Source organism: Ursus maritimus, unplaced genomic scaffold (genome assembly GCF_017311325.1).
Source record: "Ursus maritimus isolate PB19 unplaced genomic scaffold, ASM1731132v1 scaffold_32, whole genome shotgun sequence".
NCBI classification, from domain to species: Eukaryota; Metazoa; Chordata; class Mammalia; order Carnivora; family Ursidae; genus Ursus; species Ursus maritimus.
In genome coordinates, this window is record NW_024425786.1 from 25,181,877 (window position 1) to 25,206,056 (window position 24,180).

Genomic DNA, 24,180 nt, shown 5'->3' on the forward strand with positions numbered 1-24,180 from the left:
TGGGGCTCTGAGAGTCCATGGTCCTGCCAAGTCTGGCTGCTCTTGCACTGGAGCCCTGAGGACGGCCCTGCTCTTTGTCTTCACCTATAGCTAAGGGTGTAGTAGTCCCGGATATGTTGCATTTAAACTCAGGTGGGACCCAGAAAATGGTCCTTCTTCTAGCAGAGGACCCCTCAGTGGTTTCCTTGTGCACCCTGTGGTGCGTTGCCTTCACCCCCTCATCAAACCTCTCTTCTCCCGAAGCCCACTGGCTCTGGCTAGAGTACAACTGGCCATTGGGGAACCCATCTGAGAATCAGAGAGACACAGAGAACAGTCACCATCTTATATTTCATCTGTCCTTTTTACAAATGACAGCAGGTCAAACCTAATTTGAAGTGCCAAGAAATTAGGTAACTTAGAACTAAGTTGACATAGCTCGTGAGGGGCAGAACTAGCTGTGGCCCCCAAAATTCATTTCCCTTCTTCATCCTTCAATAACAGAAACCGGATTTTATCCAGAGTACCCAGGCACCAAACTTCCAGCCTCCAAGCAGCTATATCTGGCCAAAGAGATGTAAACACAGTCAAGTCGAAGAGTCTCCTGTCTCATTCACAGGAAAAGCCCAAAGCCTTACAGGCCTACAAGCCCTGCACCTTCTATCCCCAATCCCCACCCCTCTACGCTCTTGATCTCAACTCCTATCATTCCTTTGCTAACTTTGCTCCAACCACATTGGCCTCTGTGCATGGAATGTTCCTCTACCCACATGGCTCTCTCTCGTGTCTCTTTCAGGATTTAACACAGTGTCTCCTTAGAGACACTTCCTTGGCCAGCTGCTCACATTTTTGATCTTCCTCTCCCCAGCACTCCCAGTCACCTTTCTCTGCTTTGTTTCTCTGCACTGGCATTAATACTATCTCATGTACTATATATTTACCCAGTTTTTTTCTATCTTCTGCCACTAGAATGTAGGTTCCATGAGACAGTTATCCAGTTTTATCTACTGCTCTAGTCCAGTGCCTGGTACATGTTAGGCATTCAATAAGTACCTCTTACATGGATAAATGTGGCACTTCTAGAAAGGCTTCTTTAAGAAAAAGTGACTCAGCTGAGAGAATGCTCATTGGCCCTTTATTCCTTCTTTCCTCCTTCCCCCAGTCTGAACTTAGACATGATGGCTAGAACTCCAGTTGTCATCTTGGATCCTGAGATAGCCATGATGATGGAAGCCATGTCTTCACATGGCAGAGCAGAATGACAAAAGGAGCAGGGGTGGGGGTGGGGGTGACCTCATCATCCTTGGATGACAATCTCTAGATTTCCTTTACAGGAAGGAGGATAAACTTCTACCTCATGTAAGAAGCTGTACTTTTGGGTAACAGCTGGGCATGTCTGTTGCAGAACTTGACACTATCAGAAAGTCCTTTCTTCCCTTCTCTGCATGGCAAAAACTCCTACACTTTTTAATGCCACCTTCTCTTGAGCGAGTTTCCTGAACTTTGCCTTCTATCTGGCAGAATTCTGTTTTTCTTTCCTGAATTATAGCATGTGTGGTATATTATCTTGGTAGGTTGGATAAGTGTATTTCTTTCCAGTGGATTCTGGACTCCTCAAGGACAGGGACCATCACCTATTCTCTTCATAACCCTGGCAATTAGCACAGAACCTGGTATGAGAGCTGGCTCTGTTTGGCACATAATGGCTGCTTAATAAATGAATGCTGAATTGATTGGCTGAACACCTCAGGGCTTGGCAAATCCACAATCACATCAGCGATTCCAACTACAGACTGTATTTTATAGTCACTCACATGTCAGAGCAAGAAGAGCTCATCATTCCAAGCATTATCACATTAATGAAAATGACAAGGGTAATGATAATGATGATAGCCCCTTACAGAGAAATATCACATTATAATTTTCAAAGAACCTTCCAATCTGTTATCTCATTTGTGCCTCACAATGGCCTCTGCAGCAGGCAGGGCCAGGTGTGCTCCTGTTCAGGTTACAGATGAGAAATGTGGTGATCAGAGAGGCTAAATGAGTTTCCCAAGCATTCAGCTGGTAAGAAGTAGAATTAAGACCAAAATCAGGTCTTTAGTCAGTCAGACTAGAGCTCAGCTGTGAATGATAAAACTGTAATGACTGAAACCTCATTGGGATAATAATAATTAAAAACCAAGCCCTCCAAAACAAGAACAGTAAAAGAGCCAGCTTCTTTTTATCCTAATAGATAAGGAACATTTCTAAACATGGTAATAGCAGGACACTGAAAATAGCAATCCGCACGCCCAACCAGTAAGGAACTGGTTAAACAGGCTGGATTACAGCCATCTACCAAAATACAACCAGGCTTTAAAAAGAACCGCAAAAGTCTTTGAACACGGATATGGAAAGACGACCAAGATCTATCATTGGACAAAAACCAAAACAAAGTAAAAACAAACCCATATGACAGATTAGTACATATGGTGTGATCTCTAGTCACATAGAACAGAGATCAGCGAACTACAGTCTACAGTCTCACTGCTTGTTTTGTATTTTCAATAAAGTTTTATTGGAACATAGCCATGCCTATTTGTTTAAATAATGTCTATGGCTGTTTTAGCATTACAACAGCAGAGCTGAGCAGATGTAAGAGAGATCTGTCTGGTCTGCCAAGCCTAACTATTTATTGTCTGGTCCCTTACAGCAAAAGTTTGCTAACCCTTGTTCTAGAATTTACACTACTTTGTATTTACATTAAAATATCTGGAATGAGATAATAAACCATTAATAATGGTACTTCAGGGGATGGTAGTAACGGGAGGTGTCATGTTTTTAGAGTACATCTTATGGACTTCTATGTTGCTTGAATTTTTCCAACAAACATGTGTTACTTTTAAAATAGGCAAACATGAACGTATCTCCATTTTGAATTTAAAGAAGAAAGACCCATGGCTGTGGTGGGTGGTGGTAATGGTGGTAGTGGAAGCAGGTGTGGAAATCTGGTTGTTACTCCTTGGCCCATAGTGTTATGTCCAGAGGCTTGAAAGAGAAAATAGGTACATTTTAGTACCTTCTGGTAGAAGCCGACCTTGGCCTTTCCTGAGTTATTTCAGATTCTCTAACGCAGGCTTCAAACTCTTCTTCTGAACTTCTTCAAACTCCCTCTGTCTGCAACACTCCCCCAGCCCTGTTCTTGCACAGCGGCTTCTTCTCAACCTTTAGGCCTCTGTTTGTCACCTGCTGGGTGAGGTCCTCACCTTCACCAACTGCCATTCTGTAGTTGACTCCCCATTTCTCTTTCTCACAGCAACATTCTCTTTCCTAACTTCTACTTCTTACTCCTTGTTGGTCTACTTATGTATTGTCTATTTCCCCCACTCACCTTTATATTACCTTAGGGTGGGGACCATGACCACTGTGCTCACTGCTGTAGCCTCCATATTCAGCATAGGGCATGGCAGGAAGTGGGAGCTCAATAAGCATTTGCTGAGTGAATGAATGGTCTCTACACTCATGAATGGACATCCTAGCCTGTCCCTGTCCAGGAGGAGGCCACCACACCTGCTGGAAGATGACAACAAAAGTCCCCCCCCCCATACACATACACCCATTCTTCTGATGTTTTTGGCTTGGAGAAAGACACTAAGTCTCTCTGGGACTCATTTTTAGTAACTGTATCCAAAAACCAGGCTCCTCCTTATTCCCCGTTTCCTTCGAGCGAAGGGTAGAGCTACCCAGGTGGCTGAATTCAGATGAGAATGCCTGAGAGCATGGTTTTATAGAAGTCCACAAATGACATGATTGCATTCAGAATCATCTAGAAGACCTGCCTAGAATGACTCAGACACCACAATCACCTGCCAGGAGTAGCTGGACAGACACACCTACAAACTCATCCACTGTCTTATAAGTAGGGGAGCCTCCAAGATCTCATCGGTAGCAGAAATGTCTCTCCATCTGGTTGTCATGAGGACATGAAGTCTGCGGAGGCAGAAACTTAATTTTGTTCCCTGCTTTGTTCTCAGCCCCTATAAGAGTGTCTGGCATACATAAGGTGCTAAATAAATATTTACCGAGCAAACAAAAGAATAAAACTGCATGATCCACCCTTGGCCCTAATGAAAAAGCCTAATTCCATGACATTATTCAGTGGATGCTTCCCTTAAGCCTGATCAGTCTGAAGGTCCTCTGGGATTTGGAATTGGGACCCAGACTAGGGAGTGATTCAGAGTCAAGAGTGAGGCGGCCATACTTGTCCCAGGGGAAGCAATGAACGTGCATCTGCAGAGAGGGGAGAATGTAGCAGATCCTTAGGAAGAAGCGGGGAGGAGACCAAGTGGTCCTGGAGACAGGAGGTAATCTCAACCTTCGACTCTTCCTTCCTGATTTCAGTCCCTTGGAACTTTATGCTTCCTGCCCTTGAGCTCTTGTATTTTAAAGATAGACTCCCTTCTTGTGTTTAGTTAGAGGGAGTTTTTGTTATGTGTACTGTTAAAATATAGAATCCCTTTTAGCTTAAATTAGTCTGGCCATCAGTTTTCTTATAAGAAAGTTTTTGTCTCAAGTTGGATTCAATGCGTTTTGGTTTTTTGCATTTTTATAATAAATTAACCCCCTTTTTTTGCTGAAGTTCGTCTGAGTGGGTCTCTCAATTTGAAACTAAATGAGCCCTGACTCAGCTGTGACCACATTGTTTCTGCTTCCCACTTGGGAATTTGGCAGGATGTGGGGAAAGGTCCCTGGTCTGTGTGCCTCTGGTCAGAGGGGTGTTGACCTCAGAGAGTGGTTTTCCCTGGACTAAGCCCAGCAGAGTCTGGCAACATCTCCTTACGTCGTTCCCCTCACCTCCCAAACCAGGACACCTGAAACCAACAGCACCCAGGAGACCCAGATACTCAGCATTAGAGGAGCCCTGGATCTCTCTAAAAGACAAGGCTGCATTCTGCCTCTGGACACAGGATGCAGACGATTCTCTTCCTAAGGATCCAGATCTGCCTCAGTGTGCTAGTCCTTAGTGGGCTACCTCTCAGTGTATGGTGTTCTATGGACTCACGGAGTGTAGTGTCTCAATTCCTTGCCATGGATCGGAGACATATATAGGATACACACACACACCACAAATATTCATGTTATAAATATTTCACACTCATGTGTGTGCAAAACATCTCACACTTTATATCTTCAGTAAACAGAAAAGAAAATGTACTGCATTTGATAGGGATAGCCCATGAGGAGGGTTCCAAACTCTTCTCTATTCCAAACAAGAGTAGAACAAATGAAATATCCATTTCACAGGAAAGAAGGCAACGGATAGAGAAGATGGATTAAAGTGTGCCCCAAGCAGCTCCTGGTGCTGGGCCCTGTGCTGGGGGCTGCGCCTGTTTCCCACCCCCACACTAGCTCTTTCATGCAGTGTGCTGTCCTTCTTTGACGGGTAAGGCATGGATGCTCAGAGAACGAAAGGGACTTGCTTAAAGTCATACAGTTAATAAGAGATGAGGGCCACCCCATAAAGATATTGAGCATGGGGAGGGATATCACTGAGGCCATGGGATCTGGTAGCAGAGGAGACCCACTCCAGGAATCCAGGGATCCATTCTAGGAGAAGGAGGCCAGGAGGCAAGGCAAAGGGTCCCTGGGTCCCACAAAATGGGTTGTCTGACCAGAGGCCATAGTAGAGGGGTGACTAATATCAGGGAGTGTGTCATCTGAGAAGGCAGGCAGGCTGCCTCAGGCCTCACCAGGCATCTCCTGCCCCAAACAGCACATTTATCTTGGTGCTTATACCACAGATGCCAACAAGATGGTGGAGGGTGCACGGGCGGGCATCCCCACTCCCCGCTCCCCGCTCCCCAGTAATTGGCCTCCTTCAGCCACTTGGTTGGCCCAGATGCCTGCCTGGAAGGCCTTTTTTCCTGGGGCTCTGTTTTGGAGCTGGGGACCCCTCCAGATGTGGTCTTGGACCAACAGTTGAAGGTGGGAAGGGCTTCCTTGGGAAAGAGGGCCTGGAAGTGTGGCCCTGGCCCGTGGCTTCAGTGGAGGGGATTGGGTGAGAGGTGGCTGCAGCCAGGATGCCGTGAACCCAGGAGCTTACTGTATCCAGGGATGGTGAGCTAAAGTCCTCTTGTGAAGAGGCTGGAAGGGGTGACCTCTGGGGTGACATTTTGGGATCTCCACCAGGGGGAAGACCCCAGCAGGGACAAGCTGGAGGTGGCTAAGGTGGTTGCTAATGCTTGACCAGGGTAAAAAGCTATCACTTGTGGTGGCGACACAGGGTGTCATTTTGCAAGGGTGCAACAGAAGGGCCGGGGGGCAGGGAACTTGAGGGTACTTCTGTGGGTGTGATGGAAGAGGTGAACAGGAAGAAAACTGAAGATGGTAATATGGCAGTGGGGACAGTGGTGGCAGAGCGATGGGTCCCGGGCTGAGTCTAAGTCATGCCTCTTTCAGAATTCCGCACTATGTGATGGTGTTTGTTCTGATACCAGCGCATGCAGAAGCGTTTGGGGACAGGAGGTTTATTGAGTGGCAGGTGTCTGGAGGAAGAGAGGATGGCAAAATATCCATTATTCAGACCAGCCCCACGAGGAGAGAAGACCGCAGCAAAACGTTCTCTACTTTGTGCGCTAAGTATCTTCTAGGATTGTATCTGACCAAAGAGCAGGCAGTCGGTAAATTTCAAGGATTTCGATGTGGTGATGGACGTGAAGTACGTAGGACCATGTGGGCGGTTGGTCAATGCTAAGTTAGCTGTTGTTATGATCGGTATTATTTGTGAGTGTGCGTGAGACATTCCCAGCAGTTGCCAGAAATATTTAATTAAGGAGCCCTTTAAAAGGTTGCTGAGGTCCGACACTATGCAAGTGGGGGACATGAGCCAGAAACTTTTTAACTTTAACGGGTAATATGACCCCATTTGTCCACACAGGCTGATGAGGCCCGGGTGAACTTGGGTTAGAGCAACAATAACAAAATCAATCATCTCTAGAGTATCTGTAGAGTGTTTAGCACCTACTGGGCATTGTACTCCAACATATAATATGCATGTATAAAATATCTTTTAATTTTAACCTTCTGCAGCGTAATTATTATTACCACCACTTTATAGATGGAGGAACAGCTTCCAAGAGATAATAACTTGCCAAGCGCACAAATCCAGCAAGAAGTGGAGCTCGGGTTTGGATGGTGGCGTCTGGGATAATTAGGGAAGAAAAGGTCACACAGAGAATAACAGGGTAGAAGCACTCAGAGTGGCTGGGCGCCTGGAGCCTCTCTTACTCTTGCTGCTGGGACATTACGGAGCGCCTGCTGCGTGCTGGGTGCCGGCCCAAGGGCTCCGAAGCGCAGAGTCATGGATCCTCACAACGGGTCTGTGAGGCAGGCATCAGTCTACCACCATGTTATGATGAAGGAATGGGGGTTTAGAGAGGTTCAGTAACTCGCCCAAGGCCACACAACTGCCAAGTAGCAAACATGAGCCCGGGACGCAGTTAATCTGACAGTCTAGGCTCTCGACGGGGCAGGGAGCGAGGCCTGTTTGTTTGTAAGGAGATGCTTGTGGGAACACGGCCATACCCATTCCTTTATATTTTGTCTTGGGCTGCCTGAGTGCTACAGTGACAGCACTGAGTGGTTGCGACAGAGACCGAATGCCTCACAAGCCTAAAACATGAACTATTTGGGCCTTTAAGAAAAAAATGTGCTGAGCCCCGCTTTGACCTCTATGCTTTGTCTTGCAAGGACTAACCCTCACAAGAAAGGACACAAGAGGAGCAGGGATGTGGAAATAGAAATGAGGTGCGAGAGTGCCGGTCCCCCTTTCTCCCAGGCCTGGGGCACATGGGAGGGAAAGGCCAAGCCACCCGGAGGGCCACAGGGAAGGCAGAGGCTCTGCCTGTGACCCAGCCCCGTGCCCTCCTCGCCATCCCTCCCCTCTGCCAGGTCTGGCTGGCCCTGCCCTCCGTACTCTCGGCCACCAGGGCTCTACCTGTGTAGTCGATGACGAAGCCCGCACTGCTCACGGACGCGTCACTGCGGAAGGCGAGGAAGAGGCTGTTGCTGCTACTCTCGATGCGGCCTGGGAGCTGGGAGCCATAGAAGCTTCCTATGAGAGGGCTGAGAGAGTCCCGTCCATCGTAGATATGGAGGAAGTCATAGCCAGGCTCCAAGTTAAAGCTGGGGAATAAAAACATCCCGCCCCCACCCCACTAAGGTCACAAAAGGCCCATGCTGGGCCTTAGGCTCAATCGAGGGAGGGGGCCTCCCAGGCAGTGAGCCGTCCGCCCCACTGGAGCCCAACTCCTGACACTTTCTGGTGGGAGGGAGAGAGGGAAGCCCCAACGGCCTCCCAGTCAGGCCAGGAGATGGATAAGCCAGGCCTGGGGGCAGAGGAGACTGGTCTGAGAGTCAGTGCCCAGAAAGCTGGAGCTGAAAACCTAGCACCCTCTTTCTGAAAAAAACATTTTTAATTGAAATACATTTGACATATAATATTGTATAAATTTAAGGTGTGCACCATGTTGGTTGGATGCATTTTATATGTAATATGACTGCCATAGTGGTAACATCTAGCCCCTCTGTCACATCTCATATAGGTATCACTTCTCTCTAGTGGCTGGAGTAGCTAAGATCTAGTCCCTCGGCAGGTTTGAGGATTATAATACAATACTGTTGTCTGTATTCACTACACTCTGCACAGAAGGGAGAATGAGTTACCAATTCTATATACTGAGCCACCAGCCAGAGCAGGTAAGCTCTCTTGTCTGCCTCCGATGGTCTTTAGATTGTGACACTCGGCACCTCCTTTTCCAGGAAGGCAAGAGTCACCCGGGGGGCCATTCCCTGGCAGGGAGGGGTCTGTTCTCCTGAAGAATCTGGCTCCGTCCCCTCATCTCCGCCCCACTTCCCACCTCTTCTCACATTCTGCTGCCACCCCGCTCCTGGCACCCACGGGTGTGCTTTTTTCTTAGCTATCTTGACCCTCACGTGGGAAAAAAATTGAATTAAAAAATTAGCAAATTGAATATTGAAGTTCTTGAATATCATTGATCCCACTGCCTTGGCTAGAGTGAAAATGATGGAAAATGTCAGGACTGGCAAGAACGTGGAGCCCCTGGAGCTCTCAGAGCCTGCCTGCGGGATGGAAAAGTCGCTCAGCCACTTTGGAAAGCTTTCCTGACACCGACTAGATCTGAACATATGCCGGCCCTATGAGGCAGCGACTCCGCTCTTAGGTACTCGTCCCACAGAGCCATGGATACTGGTCAAGGGTGCAAACATGAAAACAACAGAATGTGAGCTGAGAACAGATTTGTGACGCAAACTTGTTCAGAGCTGAGCCATGGGCTGGGATACTCAGATACTCCATCTGGCTGGACCAAGACTGAGACGGCAGTTCCGCTGAGACATGTGGCAGAGAGAGGGGGCTGCGACATCTCTAGGACCAAGTGGGTAGGGCTGGCAGGGAGACGGGATGGGGATCTGGGGGGTCGGGCGGGGAGCCAGATGTATACTCATCTCCTTCCTCCACAGCACCCTCACCCTGGGGCACCTGCAGAGGGGCACCACCACTGCCGGGTGGTCCTGTAACTGTGCTTCCAACCAACCGCTCTTGCAAAAGTCACCAGGGCAGTGTCTTGGAGCGAGTCAGCCTTGGTCAGATTATGGCTCCACCACTTCCCAACGGCCTTCTGTTCTCCTTCAGTCATCACATTTCATCTGAGCACTCTCAATATGCCAGGTACCGTGCAAGGCGCTCAGGACACAGGGATATGACAGACGCCACACCTTCTTCAAGATGGCGGTGGGGCTGAAGGAAGCGACGGATGTGAAGACAACAAAGTATAAAGTCTGTACAGGCACAGTGGGGTCACAATACAAATCTCCTCGGGGAGGAGAAAATGAAACTTACATGGAGGCCAAGCTGGAGTCAAGTTTTGGGAGCTGCAGAGACCCCCAGTAGTTGGACAAGGAGGGAAAAGGAAGTCTCCACGAAGGGAGAAGCAGAGGCAAAGTCATAAGGTCAAGGCATGGTCTTGAAGCTGTGAGCAGTTCGGTCTGGCTGGAGCTCAGGGGTTAGGACGGGGTCGGCGGAACTGGGTGGAGAGGCAGGCAGGGACCAGATTGCTTGGACTGAAAAACCGAAGTTCTGACTTTATAGGAAAGAGGAAGCCGTGACAGGATTTTAAAATAAGAGATGTATTTGTTTGTGCGTTTGTTTTCCAGAGGAGGTATAACTTATACCCCATGAAATGATTAGCTCTGAAGTGTGTCACCCTGTGGGTTTTGACACATGCATAGCAAGACCCAGGACACTTCCCACCATCCCCAAATGTTCCTCTTCCCAGTCAATCTTCCCCACCTCCAGAAGCCACCACTGAACACATTTTTATCACCATAGATTCATTTCGCTAATCCTAAAATTTCGTCTAAGTGGAATCATACATTACGGACTTTTTTTGGGTCTTCTTTCGCTCCGCGTGATTTTTTGAGATTCAGCTCAGCCACGTTGCGTGTATCAGTCGCTCATTCCTATTTATCACTGAGTAGCACGTTATCATATGTTTCAGTGGAAAAGATGAAGTGGCTATGTTAGCATTTTCACATGACAAGATCTCTTCCATAGCTAACTCCAGAAGAGGTTGGCATGGGAGGAAGATGGGGGCAGACGAACCAGTCAGGAGACTATGGTAGTAATTTGGACGGGAAGTAATAAGATTTCAGCCAACACAGTAGCTGGGAGGCTGGAGAAGAGGGGAAAACGTGAGGGCTGTTAAGGCAGCAGAAGTTCCTTCCACACCTTGCTCACTAATGGAAGCAGCAGGGCAGGAGTACGATGGTGGCACTCCCCAGGGATCAGAAGAGAGCTCTTCTGGGGAGGGGAGGGAGTCATATGCTTAGTTTTGTACAGGCTGTGTGGCACCTACAGTCACCAGACCACAGTTGGAGAGGAGAGCCTGCAGCTCAGAAGACAGTCCAGGCCGTGGTAGTGTGGAGTCTCCAGTTTACAAGAAGAAGGTGAAGCCATTGGGGCAGAAGAGCTGGCCCAGGAAAGAGGGGTGCATGGGAAGAGAAAAGGCTGGCGATAGAGCCTGGCCAAGGAAGCAGGGGCATGACAAGGAAGCTATAAAGCCACAGAAGAACCGGAGCGGGGTAACTTCCCAGAAAGTAAGGAGAAAAAGCAGGGTAAGGATGGAGGGAGTGACTGAGAGGGGCAGCGGGATAAAACATGGGAAGTGTCATTCTGTGTGGCGACCAGGAGTTCGCTGGTGTCTTTTATCAGAGGAGTTGCCGGCGGAACCACGGAGGCAGGACCCAGACATTGGTGGTCTGAGAGCGAACAGGAGGCGAGGAAGGAGACACAAGCAGAGATGATTCTTTTGAAGAGTTTGCCTCTGATGGGATAAAGGAGTCAGTGCAGGAGCTGGATGGGGGAGGACCTAGAAAAACCTGAGCCTGTTTGCATGCTAGGGAGCAGGAGGGAAGGAGACCGGTGACAGCAGAGGGGGAGACACAGGGAAGGAGGGGGAAAAGGATCCAGCAAGGTCCTTCTTTCCGAATCTCAACATCTTCAGAGGAAAAAAAAAAGAATAAAGAATAATAGCTACTTCATCAATTACAAGGCTTAAATAAGACAGGGCCCCCAGGAGACATGCAATAAATGCTAGTCTCCCTCCTTTGGGCTCCTTCATCTGCTCCCAGCAGACCTGTGTGCACTCCCCTGGAGACCCCGGGTCTAAAACCCCTAGTTGCTGTGAGCCCCTCGTCTCCCACCCGGGGGAAAGGTACATACATGTTAAATACCAGGGCGATGACGTAGTCCGGAGAGACGGTCACTTTCCAGTCACACTCCTTGCCTGGTGGGTAAGGTTCTGGGTAATTTGGCGACAGAATGACTCCTGATGGTCCCGTCAGGTCTCCCCCACAGGGCGCTGGGGAGAGAGGAGGACAAGGGTCAGCCCTGGGTGCTGCTGAGGCACAGTGGAGGAGGGACTGAGTCTGGCAGACCTGAGTGAAAACCCGACCCTAGGGGCCGAGGGGAGGGTGGGATGTAATGGGTACAGGGTTTTACCTCGAAGTGAAGGGAATGTTCTGGAACAGAGGTGGTGGTTGCGTAACATCATAAATATACCAAATGCTACAGTGTCATTCATTTTAAAAAGGTGAATTTTACGTTACGTGAATTTCACCTCAAGAAATTATTAAAAACAAAACCAAACTACCTGGCTCTGCCACTTCCTGGCTGTGTGACCTTAGGGAATTTACCTAACCTCTCTGGACCTCAGCATCCTTTCCCTATTGCAGGAAGAGGTACTATTTCCCTCAGGGATTGTAGTAAGGATGTTGGAGAGGTCTGTTAAAGCATCTGGCATACAGTAAATAGTCAATATTTGGAGACATTCGATATTCTCTCGTCTTTTAGACATTGAAATACATGGTCTCCTTCCACTGCCTCACGTCCAGTTTCCAGGTGAGCTTTGTGGGTGTTGATACCGAGTTCCAGTGCACTCGCCGTCAGGAGGCCTGAAGAACACAGTCACGTTCACCTGCCAAAGCGCGACTGGCCTCCTGTCAATGCTCTCGGCATCCGCCTGGAGTTGCAGATACCTTCCAAGTTTCCAGAAGACCTTGTCTAAGACAGCGTGTGCTCCTCACTTGGGTGGAGATATGACAGAGCTCCATTCGTCCGTGGTGGTCTCCACCCGACCCACCCTGAGATGCCGGGCCTTTCAAGGGGGCAGGGAGGGGGAAGTGGCTGGTGCTGCAGCCAGCGGCTTACCTGGAGCCCGCTGGGGCACTTCCCAGATCCTGAGTCAGGTTCTCCCCTGAACGGCGGGGTCACTGCCCTGTAGCAGTACGGTCTGATAAAGTGGGGGCTGGAAAGCGTGTGGGGTCATCAACAGGAGAAGATGGTTGAGACTATCAGTATGGCTTGGTCTGAGAAACCCCACAGGGCGCCACTGGAGGTTGAGGTCGAGTAAATCAGCAGGTAGCCCATAGGAGCAGGGAAAACCATTCAAGGAGGGGCCAGAAAATCCGAGACTAGACATGGAGGTGGGAGCCAAGGGTACATCCAAGACCCAGCTTGAGAGCAGCTACTCGCTTGTCGCAGAGCTGAGCTTTATTGCCTCACGCTGTGGCTTTCACTCAGGGCAAGCCTTCGAGGGCTCAGACAAGCCTACAGGGTCTTTTTTAAAAACAGCAGGCTTCGGGCTGGGCCATAAAAGCCCTACCATGGCTGAACATAAAGCCTGAGCAGTTAATAGTAGTGGGTTCCCCACCCCCCATGGAAAATACATCCCAAGTCCCGACTGGAACACCAGGAACACTCAGGGGGGCACTTATTATATGTCCAACGTGACGCATGGCATTCTAGACACCTCATCTCATTTACGTCTCAAAACAACTCAGTGACCTATGGACTTTTCTTCCTGGCTTAGAACTGAGGAGCCTGGGGCTCAGGGTGTTGAAAGACCTTCCCCGGAGTCACTCTGAGACTCAACCTTCACCGGTCTGGCTCGAAAGGGCAGCACTTCGCACTCTTCTGTTCTGCTCAGAATTGCTGGTGTGGAGTGGGGAAGCAGCCCCCGCTGGGAGAACTTCTATGAGGGAGGAGGGTTCCCTGCACCAGGTCTGCTTTGTGTCTGGTTCGCTCCTCCCCTGCGCCCGCATGGAGAAGAGGGCTACGTGAATGCGACACGCCAGAGGCCTGCACGATCAGGATAAAACCTTGCACTCAGCACAGCAGGACCCACTGCACCGTGCTCTGAGAGTGGTCCTACCCGGGCCAGCCTAGCGACTGTCTGATGCAGCCCAGGTCACGTGGGCAGTCCCAGCTCCCTGGGGGACCCTCCTAAGGGGGCACAGTGACACCTCCATGAGGGCAAAGGCCACAGGGCGTGAGCTTCCTCTGTGGCTCAGGGGTTTCTTCCCTTAAGTTAGCCAGGGATGGGAGTGAACCTGGCTGTTCCTGAAACTGGCCCTGTGATTCTTCTGCCCACCCCCAAAGCGCTTGAGGTTTGTTTGGGTTCTAGGCCTCTGCCCTGGCTCAGGTCCCTTCCAGATGATTCCCTGGCATGGGACATTCAAGGCATCTGCTGTCCACTCAGGACCCGGCGTGGGCTTCATTGCCCTCTGCCATTTGTGTGTCAAGGCCTGGCTGGACTCCTAGCTGCTTCACCAGCAGAAGTGCTCCAGGCTGGTGGAGGGGTACGTGGAGGAAGGAAGTCCCTTCCCTTTCCAGGCCCCCGCACTAGCCAGGAGGACAACAGAGCTGCAGGAGAACGAATGAGGCCTTGGCAACACCCCAGCATTGCCTGGTCCTTTCAGCAGATGTTCACGGGGGTTGGGAAGCCAGGTGGGAACTAGAAGCCAGGTGTCGCTCCCAATCCAGGGCACTTGTCCTGCACCCACTGTCATGCCCTGTCCCCTCCCTACTCTGAGTCAGAAACAGAGGGTGGCTCTGGCCTGTGGGCCCAGGCCGGAGCTTACACACCATGGAAGCCCGGGGGTGAGGGGTGGGAGCAGGCAGCTGATCACCCCAGATGGCCAAGAAGTGGGCCGGTGGTCGTGAGGGGCGAGAGGTGTGAGAAAGGCCATCAAACTTGAAGTTACACAGTCCTGGGTTCCAGTACTGGCTGTGCCAGTTACTAGCTGTGAGTTTGGGCAAGCTATGCCATCTCTCTGAACCTCTACTTCCCCATCTATAAAATAAACAAATAAAAAAGAGTAACAACAATAATAACTTCTAACACACACCGTGTTCACCGTGAGCCAGACCTGGTCCTGTGTGCTTTATAGCATGAACTTCTTTCCTCCCCAGAACGGCCTGGTGAGCTAGGTACTCTCAATGTCCCTATTTTACGGGGGAGGAAAATGAGGCCCAGGGAGATTCAGTCATTTGCCTAAGGCCACACAACTTGTTGTGGTGAAGCCACCAAACTGGGTTGGTAGTTGGAATCCAGAACCTGAGCTCTAAACTTACCATCCGATGATTCCATTTGTGAGAATGCAGCTAAAACGTCTAGCCCAGCGCCTATCATGGGGATGGCGCTCAATAAATACTTGTTTTCTCCCTTTGCTTCCTCCCTATAATGAAGGGATATCAAGGCCAGCCAGACCAGTCATGGCAGACTGCCAAGGGAGCTGGAAATTAGGGGCTTGTCACTGGGATTTCCAGACTGTTTGAGAGAAGAGACAAAGACATTCATTTTGTTGCCGGAGGAACGTTTCCCCGAGCTGAGTACAGAAGAATGGGTAATGAAAGCTGAATTAACCTCTTTGCCCTGCTCGCTGCACATGTATTGTTCTCAACAGCTTAACACCGTGCAGCACCCCCCCTTCTCCACCTGGGACAGTCTTGTCTCAGGACCTGCTTTTCTGTAAGAGAAGCCTAAGGAATCACAGCCCTATAGAATGCTAAATTTGGAAGAGGCCTCAGAGGTCATCTGATTCCCTCCTGGGCCTCACCAGAATTACACTACCCAGATGGGATTGGGGCTCAGGGATGGGGAGGTGAGTCGTGAGTCCAAAAAGTTGAGAGAATCAAAGAAGGGGAGGGAGGGAGGAAGGAAGGAAAGAGAAAAAGAAGGAGGGAAATTAGTATTTCTTGAGATCTGGGTTAGTTGTGCCCTCACCCCACGATGCCATGAGAAGTATACTTACTCTCATTGAGCTGAGGCTCAGAGAGTTGGAGCAATTCCTCCAAGGCCACTGGACTAGTCAATGGCAGAGCCAGGATCTGAACCCAGATCTGTCTACTTCAGTACCCCCCACTCTTTCCCACATACTGCTCCATGTAGCTGAAATCTGAGCTGTTTCTGGAAGCCAGGTCTCAACTTGCTGTCGCTGTATATTCACCATGCTCCTACCACATAAGCATGTGGCTCCTAATCACCTCTGATTTAGTGTCTCACCTTCAGTGCCAGGCCTCACGGCTTGGCCAGCAAAGGCCAGTCCTCGGATGCCTGGACAGAGCCTCCCACTGAGCCTGCATGGAAAAACATGCAGGGCATCGCCGGGGTGAAGGCCGCTGGGCTGTGTCTTGGGAAGTCCCTGGAACCCATCTCCAGCACAGGAGCCAGTGTGGGAGGTAGGAAATTGAAAGGCTCTGCTTTCAGACTGATGTGGGTGTGAATCTTGGCTCTGTCATATCCTAGCTCTGTGATTTGGGCAAGATATCCAAATGTGTCTAAATTTCAGTTTCTTGAACTGTGAAATGAGGGAATGGTGCTCATTTCAGAGAGCTGTGGGGAAAGTTAAATGAGGTTGGGTAAGAAAATGTCCAGTGCGGGGTAGCACACAGTAAGGTGACCCGGAAACGACTGCTGCCTGAGAAAAAGGGTCATGGAGCAACAGCAGCTGGAATGTTTCTATTCTTCTCTTCCTTCGAGTTCCCTCCTCCTCCCAGGCTCAAGGAGCTAGGGAGCAGGACTATTCACCCCCTAACCCTTACAAGCTACTTGACCTTGGGCAAGTCAGAGTTTCCATTTCCTCATGGGTCAAATGGGGAGCTTTTTAAGAGTAAGGACGGATCTAGAGATCTAACACCCAGGTAACCAATAATTTCCTTGAGAAGAGAAAGGGCAGGGTTCTTTCCTTTACACTCAAGCCTGTGGATGGCCTTCTTGTGGTTTAGGTGTTAGAAGGGGCATTTTGGAACCTACTGACCTTCCCACCCCAGCTGACCCATTGTCCTCCTTCCAACCTATATAGCCTGAGCCAGGGAGAAAAGAGGCAGACATGCCTGGCTTAGACATTTTGGGGACCACGTTGGAGAGTGAAGAATTTGTGGTGTGTAGAGAGTAAGTGTGAGGGTGTGAATGTGAGGGAGTGTGTGTGCACATATACACGCAAAGCAGTGTAAACTTTGGGTTTTCTGCAACTTTCAGCTGTTCTGATGTTCCTGGCCTGCCTCCAGATGCAGCTGCCACTTAGGCCACGGGGTCTGGAACACACAAGTGGTGGGACCAGAGGGCAGGATTCACCCTGCAGCTGCTTTGTACCGATGCACGTTGGCGGGCTGGGCTGCCAGAAGAATCTGTTGTCGATCTTCACACAGCTGATCTCCGCGCTCCCCTGCAGTGCATAGCCTGGGTCACACTGGAACACTGTGGAGTCTCCGGCTTCCCAACTGTCACCACTCCGGCTCCCGTTCTGCGGAACGCCAGGGTCGTTGCAGGACGTGGCTGTGGACACTAGGACAAGAGAACAGAAGAACAAGTGTGGTTGCCCAGATGTCTGCCAGACAATGGGGCTCCCACCCTATCATCCTGTCATTACTGTTCCTGTGGCCAGTGCCACGGCCACAATCTCTGTCACCTCCCACTGGTGTCACTGGCTGTAGCAACAGGGCCACCATTTCTGTTCTCACCCCCGTTCCTGTCACTGCCTCCACCACCACTTGGGACCACCACCTATTCTACCAGAACCCTCACCAATGGCTGGCAACCACCTGTCACGCAATACCATGAGTTAGGTGTGATTGCACAGCTGTGATTGTAGAAGTAGTGAGTTGGGTTCGATTGAATGATACCCGCCTTGTTGCATAGATAAGCAGAGATAAGCAGGGTCTGCCAGCGGGTGGGGAGCTGATCTCCCTGCACACGGAGCAGTGGTTGTGAAGATGCAGGGAGAACCGCAGTCAGGTGAAGCCCATGCCCAAACGCCCAACGACCCATCAGACTGAAACCAGAGGAAAGTCTGATGTTTGTAGCAAGTGACAAAGTAGAGTTTAAAATAAATATTCACGGCCGAGACGTAGTAAACATTCAAAACCTCGGGAATGTGGGAGATACTCGCAGTCTGATACCTAACTTAGTGTAAGATGGACTGTGTGCTTTAAAAGTGAATGTCAAATGAATGGAGGGAAGGAGTAAATGAATAAAAGAATGAATGAGTGAATGAATGAACAGGTGCATCGTGAGAAAAGGAAATGATAGAAGAGAAAGTCCAGAGAAAGAATCGGGGCAGCTGCGACCTATGTCCTCGTTCAGGCTGTGGTCAGCAGGCCCCGGCGACAGGAGGCTCCGGAGGCCACAGGATCCGTAACATTCATTTGTTTGGAGGGTCAGTTCCCCCCTGCTCCCAAATTTTGGGAAGAAGAGCATGCACAAAACCAAATGAATTTATTGGGGAGTAGAATGTAAAATTCATATGTGTTCTTCAGCAAAAACACGAGGCTTCAAAGAGACTGTAGCCTCCCACCGCCTCCAGATCGGCAGGTGGCTGTGCATTCACTCTCTTCTGCTCTGAGGAGGACTTCAGTGGAAAAGCTCAAGAAGCCACAGCCCAGGGCAACTGTACACACTAATATCACCACCTGTAAGATCTAGGATTGTGTGAACGAGTCTGGAGTTATAGTACCTGATACCTCATACCCAATAACAATATACGATAAACTAGGGCCCATAGTCCGATCTGGCGCTATGCCTGTTCCTGTAAATAAAGCTTTATTGGAATGCAGGCATGCTCATCTGTTTACATATGCTATACTATACCCAGCCACATCTGTAAAATCTTCCGACACAGCAAGCTCAGTTCCCTCCCTGCTTCTCCCCAGGGCCTTTGCACCTGCTGGTTCTTCCGCCTGGAATGATGGTGCCTCAGACCTTCCTAAGCCAGCTCCATATTACCATTCAGTTTTCAGCTCCTGAATCACCTCCTCAGATGGCCTCTTAGATCACCTTCTTCTGGGCTCATCCCTTGACCCCCTCCCACCAATTTGGTCACATTATCTCGTTTTGCTCTTTTCATTGCACAATCTGTGATACTCTTGCTAATTCGTTTGCCTCTTTATCGTACTATCACTTGTGCATCTCTGCGGGAACAGAGACCTCGGCTGTTTTGCTTCCAACGATATCCCTAGGGCCTAGAACATTACCCAGCACACAGCCATGCTCAGTAAATATTTGTTGAATGAATAAATAAATGAACAAATCATCACCATCTGACACTTACTGAATTTATTTATAAAGTCAAATAAGAATCAATCTTCTTCCTTCCCAATTAAAAACAGACTTAGCTTTCATCTCTAGCTTTACAGTGCACTGTACCCATGTAAATGATTCCCTGGAAGAAAAACAGCTCCCTGTTCTGACCATACTCAGAAACATTATTTATATAGGAGGCGACAGAGTGCGATGATGAAGAGCCTAGGTCTGGGAATCAGGCATGGGGGTTTTGATCCAGTCTCTGCTGCTTATTAACTAGATGACCTTGTATGAGAAACCTCCCTGGGCCTCAGAGCCCATGTCTGCAGCATGGATTAATAATGGCCACCATACTCTCAGGCTTCCATGAAAATTATTAGCAGAGTGCTTCGTGTGGTGCTGGCTCAACGGGTGGCAGCGACTATGCTTCCCTCTCCTTCAGTGTCCCCCTCACCCTCTTTGTTCCCACTTTCTCTCTTTAAGGCTCCTGAATTTGAGCTGCTTGGCAAAGCCCCGGGGAAACGCTGGGTCCACGTGGTTCAGACAGGATGTGAGATGTTACACAGTCATGTTTACTTAATAAAGCCAAGCCTGCACTAATCGTCTCTGGCATTTCTGCACAATCCCCTGTCAAACACACACTATAAAGTTAACATGGGGTGAGCCATTCGCCCTTCCCTAGAGGAGTCCTGGTATTTGCTAACTGATGACAGCAACAGGGAAGGTGACCTTTCCTGAACCTCAGTTACACCCGGACCCCGGGCCAGGTTGTCTCGGCCTTTCCGGAGCCCAGGCTAGGTAGCTTTGCCCGCTCCCCTCTCCATGCACCTAAGCGATGCCCAGGGCTGCTTGCCTCAGGACACCCATGCGTTAGAGAAAACCATCTGTTCATGTGCGCAGGTGTCCACGTGCCTGCTTATCCAGTAAGCAGCGAGTGAGCACCTGCTGCATGCATACGCCGAGGCGGAGTCTCATCGGCAGGACGCGTCCCGACTCTCTAAGAGCTGCCTGTGGAATGGCGAGGGGGTGGCCACCTCCAACACAAGGCAGACTGTCTGGGATTGACAACGAGCCAAAGAAACAGAAGTAGAGTGCTCGGGGTGCCACAGGCCACAGCGATTTATTCTGAATGGGGAGATGAGGAGGAAGTGGCATTTGACATGAACCTTGAAGGATGAATTGTACTTCTACGGGCTGGGCAATGCGTGAGGAAGCAGCCCGAGCTGCTGGGTGAAGGCGCGGCTCGCGACAGTGCCCAGGGACTCTGTCCCACGTAGCCACGCTGAGAGTGCACGGGAGGTCAGATAATGCAAATCCATGGGGGAATTTGTCAGAGCAATTAAGAGGGTTTTTTTTTTTTTTTTAAAGCCATAACCATTAGCTTGGCACAGTCAGAGAAAATACATGTCTTGTTTAATTATTCATAACACTCCTTTCCCCAGAGAGTGGACTGAGCTGTCTCTTTAGCATTCTACTCTCCTCGCTGCTCGTGGATCCTTTACGGCTTATCCCAGCAATCTCCAAAGTCTGTCCCATAAATGCTAGTCTCTTGAGATGGTCTAGGAAAAAGTCATCCATGGTCAAATATGTTTGGGAACTGTAACCTACTAGACAGACACCTTCTGAATTCACTAGCTAAATTAGCATACCAAAAGTTCTCAGAGGTCCCAAAATTAACAGATAGCCTCTTTGGGTTTGCCTTGACCTAAGCACCTTCTCCACATTACTTGATCGTGCACAGTTCTTTCTCCGGCAACATCAGTTAACAGTCCGTGGAACTCCAGGGAACAGGTGTGGGGAAATGCTTATCTAAAATGACTCCCTTGTTGCCCCCTGGTGGGACCTAATCTTAGCATTACCCCGTGGTCTCCAGAGACTCTCCATGGGCGAACGGGTGCCAGGATTCCAAGAAAGAAGACTCCCAGTGAACCCTGCAAGGAGCTCTTTCTCGAAGCTTGCATGAGTGTTAATCGGGCAAGTTAATGGATATAAAGGAACATAATCCTGGAGGCCCTCATCTGCCCTACAGCCTGTTGAATGCTCATCTCCATGAAGAAAACAGATGCACACAAGAGCTAGAAGCAGGGTCTGTAACTCCATTCTAGCCCACCTGGTGCCAGAAATATACCCAACCACCCTTAGCTAATAGGGGAGACCGTGGAGGCAAAGCCATGGCATGGGTGCCACATGGGCTCACTCTGGAATCACCATGGCAACCCTCTCCCCACACACACAGAGTGGAGTAAGGACATGGTAATGAAGACAGCTGCTGTATAATAAACATAAAATAAACCGAGGCAGAGTCACTTGTGCAGGGAGATGAGTGATGGAAGAGGCACTTCAGAGGAGATGAGACGATGCATCACAGGGGGAGGCAGGACCAACACATGAATTATCTAATACCGGGACTTGGATGTGTGAGCATTGCCCGTTTTTGGTAGCTCTTTGCCGTGCTCCTCCATAATTGGCTACTATAGTACATAATTAATTGAATTTAGATCATTCATGTTTGGCTTCTGGTTCTTCCTGAGACCCGCAGTAGACTAAGAACCAGAGTGTGCGGCATATCAGAGCAGCTCTTCCGTAACAGAGCCCCATACCGCTGTCAACGGGGGCCTGCGTGCCTCCTGTGCTCCCCGTGTTTCAGCCTGCACATTCTGGAACCTCTCATCCTGCCCCTGCGCTTCTGCACATGCTCTTTGCACATAGGGTGGCCGTTTCTCTCTTTTTCATCTAACAGGGATGCACAGATCCCCACCAAGTCCTACTCCAGGGCGCCTCCAACTCCACGGCATCATCAACCGCGCCCTGCTTGAAACCCGGTCTTTCCTTCTGTAACGTCTCCTCATCCTGCAGACCTGAGCTTGGGCATTGTGTTTTCCGGAATATCCTTCTTCCTTGATGCTCCAAGGTGAGCACTATAGTTTATATTTCTCCGCCCAGATACTCATCAATCTGCACGTTAGTGTCTGTTCCCCTGCAGAGGAAGCTCAGCACAGATATTTGAACGAGTGCTGACCAGGTACCAGGCACAGAGCCGCTGCTCAGTGACTCTCTACAAGAGTGGAGGGCTGCAGGAAGGGAGGGACGGGAGGGGAGGGGCTGGTGTCATGCCGCAGGACAGATGGACGGGGGCGGGCAGGAAGTGAGCACAGACCTGAGAAATGAATGGCAAAGCCCTGCTTGCTGGTGAAGAAGTCGGTGCTGAACTGCAGAACGACCGAGTTGAAGGTGCTGTGCAGGTCCTTGGGCAGGGCCGCGCCACTGAGCTCCCTCAGCAGGACCCCACTCTCCACAGGCCCGTCCCAGATGCGCAGCACGTCGTGGACCTCCTCCGTGTCAAACACCAGGAAGTGGAGCCTGAACAGAGAGAAGAGGAAGGCGGTCACCCTGTGCTCAGTGCCTTCTTCCCAGGGGCTTCTGGTCAGAGGAGGTGGGAAACCCGAGAAAGACTTGCCAGAAGGAGGAAAAAGCAGTGTCCGGCAGCATCCTCATGGCTTCCAGCTGGCCTGCTCGTCCCACTGGGGGCCCCTCAGAGTGGGGATGGGGGTGAGCGGGGGGTAGGTTTCGTGCACCCTGTTGAGTATCATGAGCTTCAAGTGGCCACTGTTGAACCCCACCTGTCTCTGCACCATGCACAACGGTCCCCAGACTTCCCCCTGAGTCCACATTCATATCGCTCTAGACTGTGAGGCGGAACACTGAGAAGGCATGCCCCCAAACTCCCAGAAAGCCATTCTGCGGCTATCGACAAACTGATTCTAAAGCCCATGTGGAGAGGAGCAAGCCCCAGAACAGCTAGAGGATACCGAAGAAGGACGAGACTGGAGACTGACACTACCCCGTGTCAAGACTTAAGGCAAAGCCGCAGTAACCAAGGTAGTGGGGTATCAGCGAAAGAACAGGCAAGTGAGAGCTCAGAAACAGACCCACAGAAATACAGTCAACTGATCTTTGACAAGGCAGCGAAGACTGTCTTTTCAACAAAGGGTGCTGAAGCCACTGGACACCCACGTGCAAAAAAACGAATCTAGCTGTAGAGTTGAGGCCCTTCATAAAAGTTACCTCAAACTGGATCACAGACTCAAATGTAAACATAAAGCTATGAACTCCCAGAAGAGAACGTGGGAGAAACTCTACACGACCTTGGGTGTGGGGAAGACTTCTAGATACGACGCCAAAGGCGTGATCCGTGAAAAAAACAACTGATCAGCTGGGCTTCACTGAGATTAAAAATTTCGTTTCTGCAAAAGACAATGTCAAGAAAATGAGCAGACAAGCCACGGACCGGGAGGAAATATTTTCAAAAGACACAGTTTGATAAAGGGCTGTTACCCCAAACATACAATGAATTCTTAAAACTCAACAATAAGAGGGGCACCTGGGTGACTCAGTTGGTTAAGCAGCTGCCTTGGGTTCAGGTCATGATCCCAGGGTCCTGGGATCGAGCTCCACTGCCGGCTCCTTGCTCAGGGGGGAGCCTGCTTCTCCCTCTGCCTCCTGCTCTGCCTACTTGTACTCGCTCTCTCAAATAAATAAACAAAATCTTAAAAAAAAACCACCCAAACTCAACAATAAGAAAACAAGTAAGACTGTTTAAAAAATGGGCCAAAGACCTTACCAGACACCTCACCAAAGATAGACAAATGGGGAATCAGCACATGAAAAGACACTCCACTATGTCATCAGGGAAATGCAAATGAACGCAGCAATGAGATACCACTACAAGCCTATGAGAATGGCCAAAATCCAGAACACTGACACCACCAAGTGCAGACGGGGAGGGAAACAGGAACTCTCACACCCTGCTGGTGGGAATGCAAAATGGTAGGGCCACTTCTGAAGCCAGTTTGGCCATTTCGGACAAAAGTTAACATACCATCTGGCTGTCATGTTCCTTGGTATTTATCCAAAGGAATCGAAAACTTAGGTCCACACAAAGACCTGCCCACAGATATTTATAGCAGCTGTATTCATAATTGCCAAAACTTGGAAGCCACCAAGATGTCCTTCGGCTGGTGAATGGATAAACTGTGGTACATCCAGACAATGGAATGTTATTCAGTGCTAAAAGGAAATGAGCTAAAAAAGCATGAAAAGACACAGAGGAAACTTGAATGCATACAACTAAGTGACGGAAGACATTCTGAAAAGGCCACGTACTGTAGGATTCCACCTGTATGACATTTTGGAAAAAGCAAAACTATGGAAATGGTATAAAAAAAATAAAACCCTGCTTGCCAGGAGCTGGATGGGTGGGAGGGATGAACAGTGGAGCACA

At 49.7% G+C, this 24,180-nt stretch overlaps 1 protein-coding gene across 1 annotated transcript in view; it reads right to left on the reverse strand.

Annotated features, from left to right (window-relative positions):
• The window catches only part of CSMD2 (CUB and Sushi multiple domains 2), a 567,391-nt gene that overhangs the window by 112,085 nt on the left and 431,126 nt on the right, over nucleotides 1–24,180 (reverse strand). The window contains exons 26-29 of the mRNA XM_040619227.1: nucleotides 22,057–22,259; nucleotides 16,974–17,165; nucleotides 11,762–11,900; nucleotides 7,958–8,145 (exon numbers count right to left, since the gene is read on the reverse strand). Of these exons, the coding sequence (XP_040475161.1) occupies nucleotides 7,958–8,145; nucleotides 11,762–11,900; nucleotides 16,974–17,165; nucleotides 22,057–22,259 (722 nt within the window). The remainder of the gene's footprint in view (nucleotides 1–7,957; nucleotides 8,146–11,761; nucleotides 11,901–16,973; nucleotides 17,166–22,056; nucleotides 22,260–24,180) is intronic.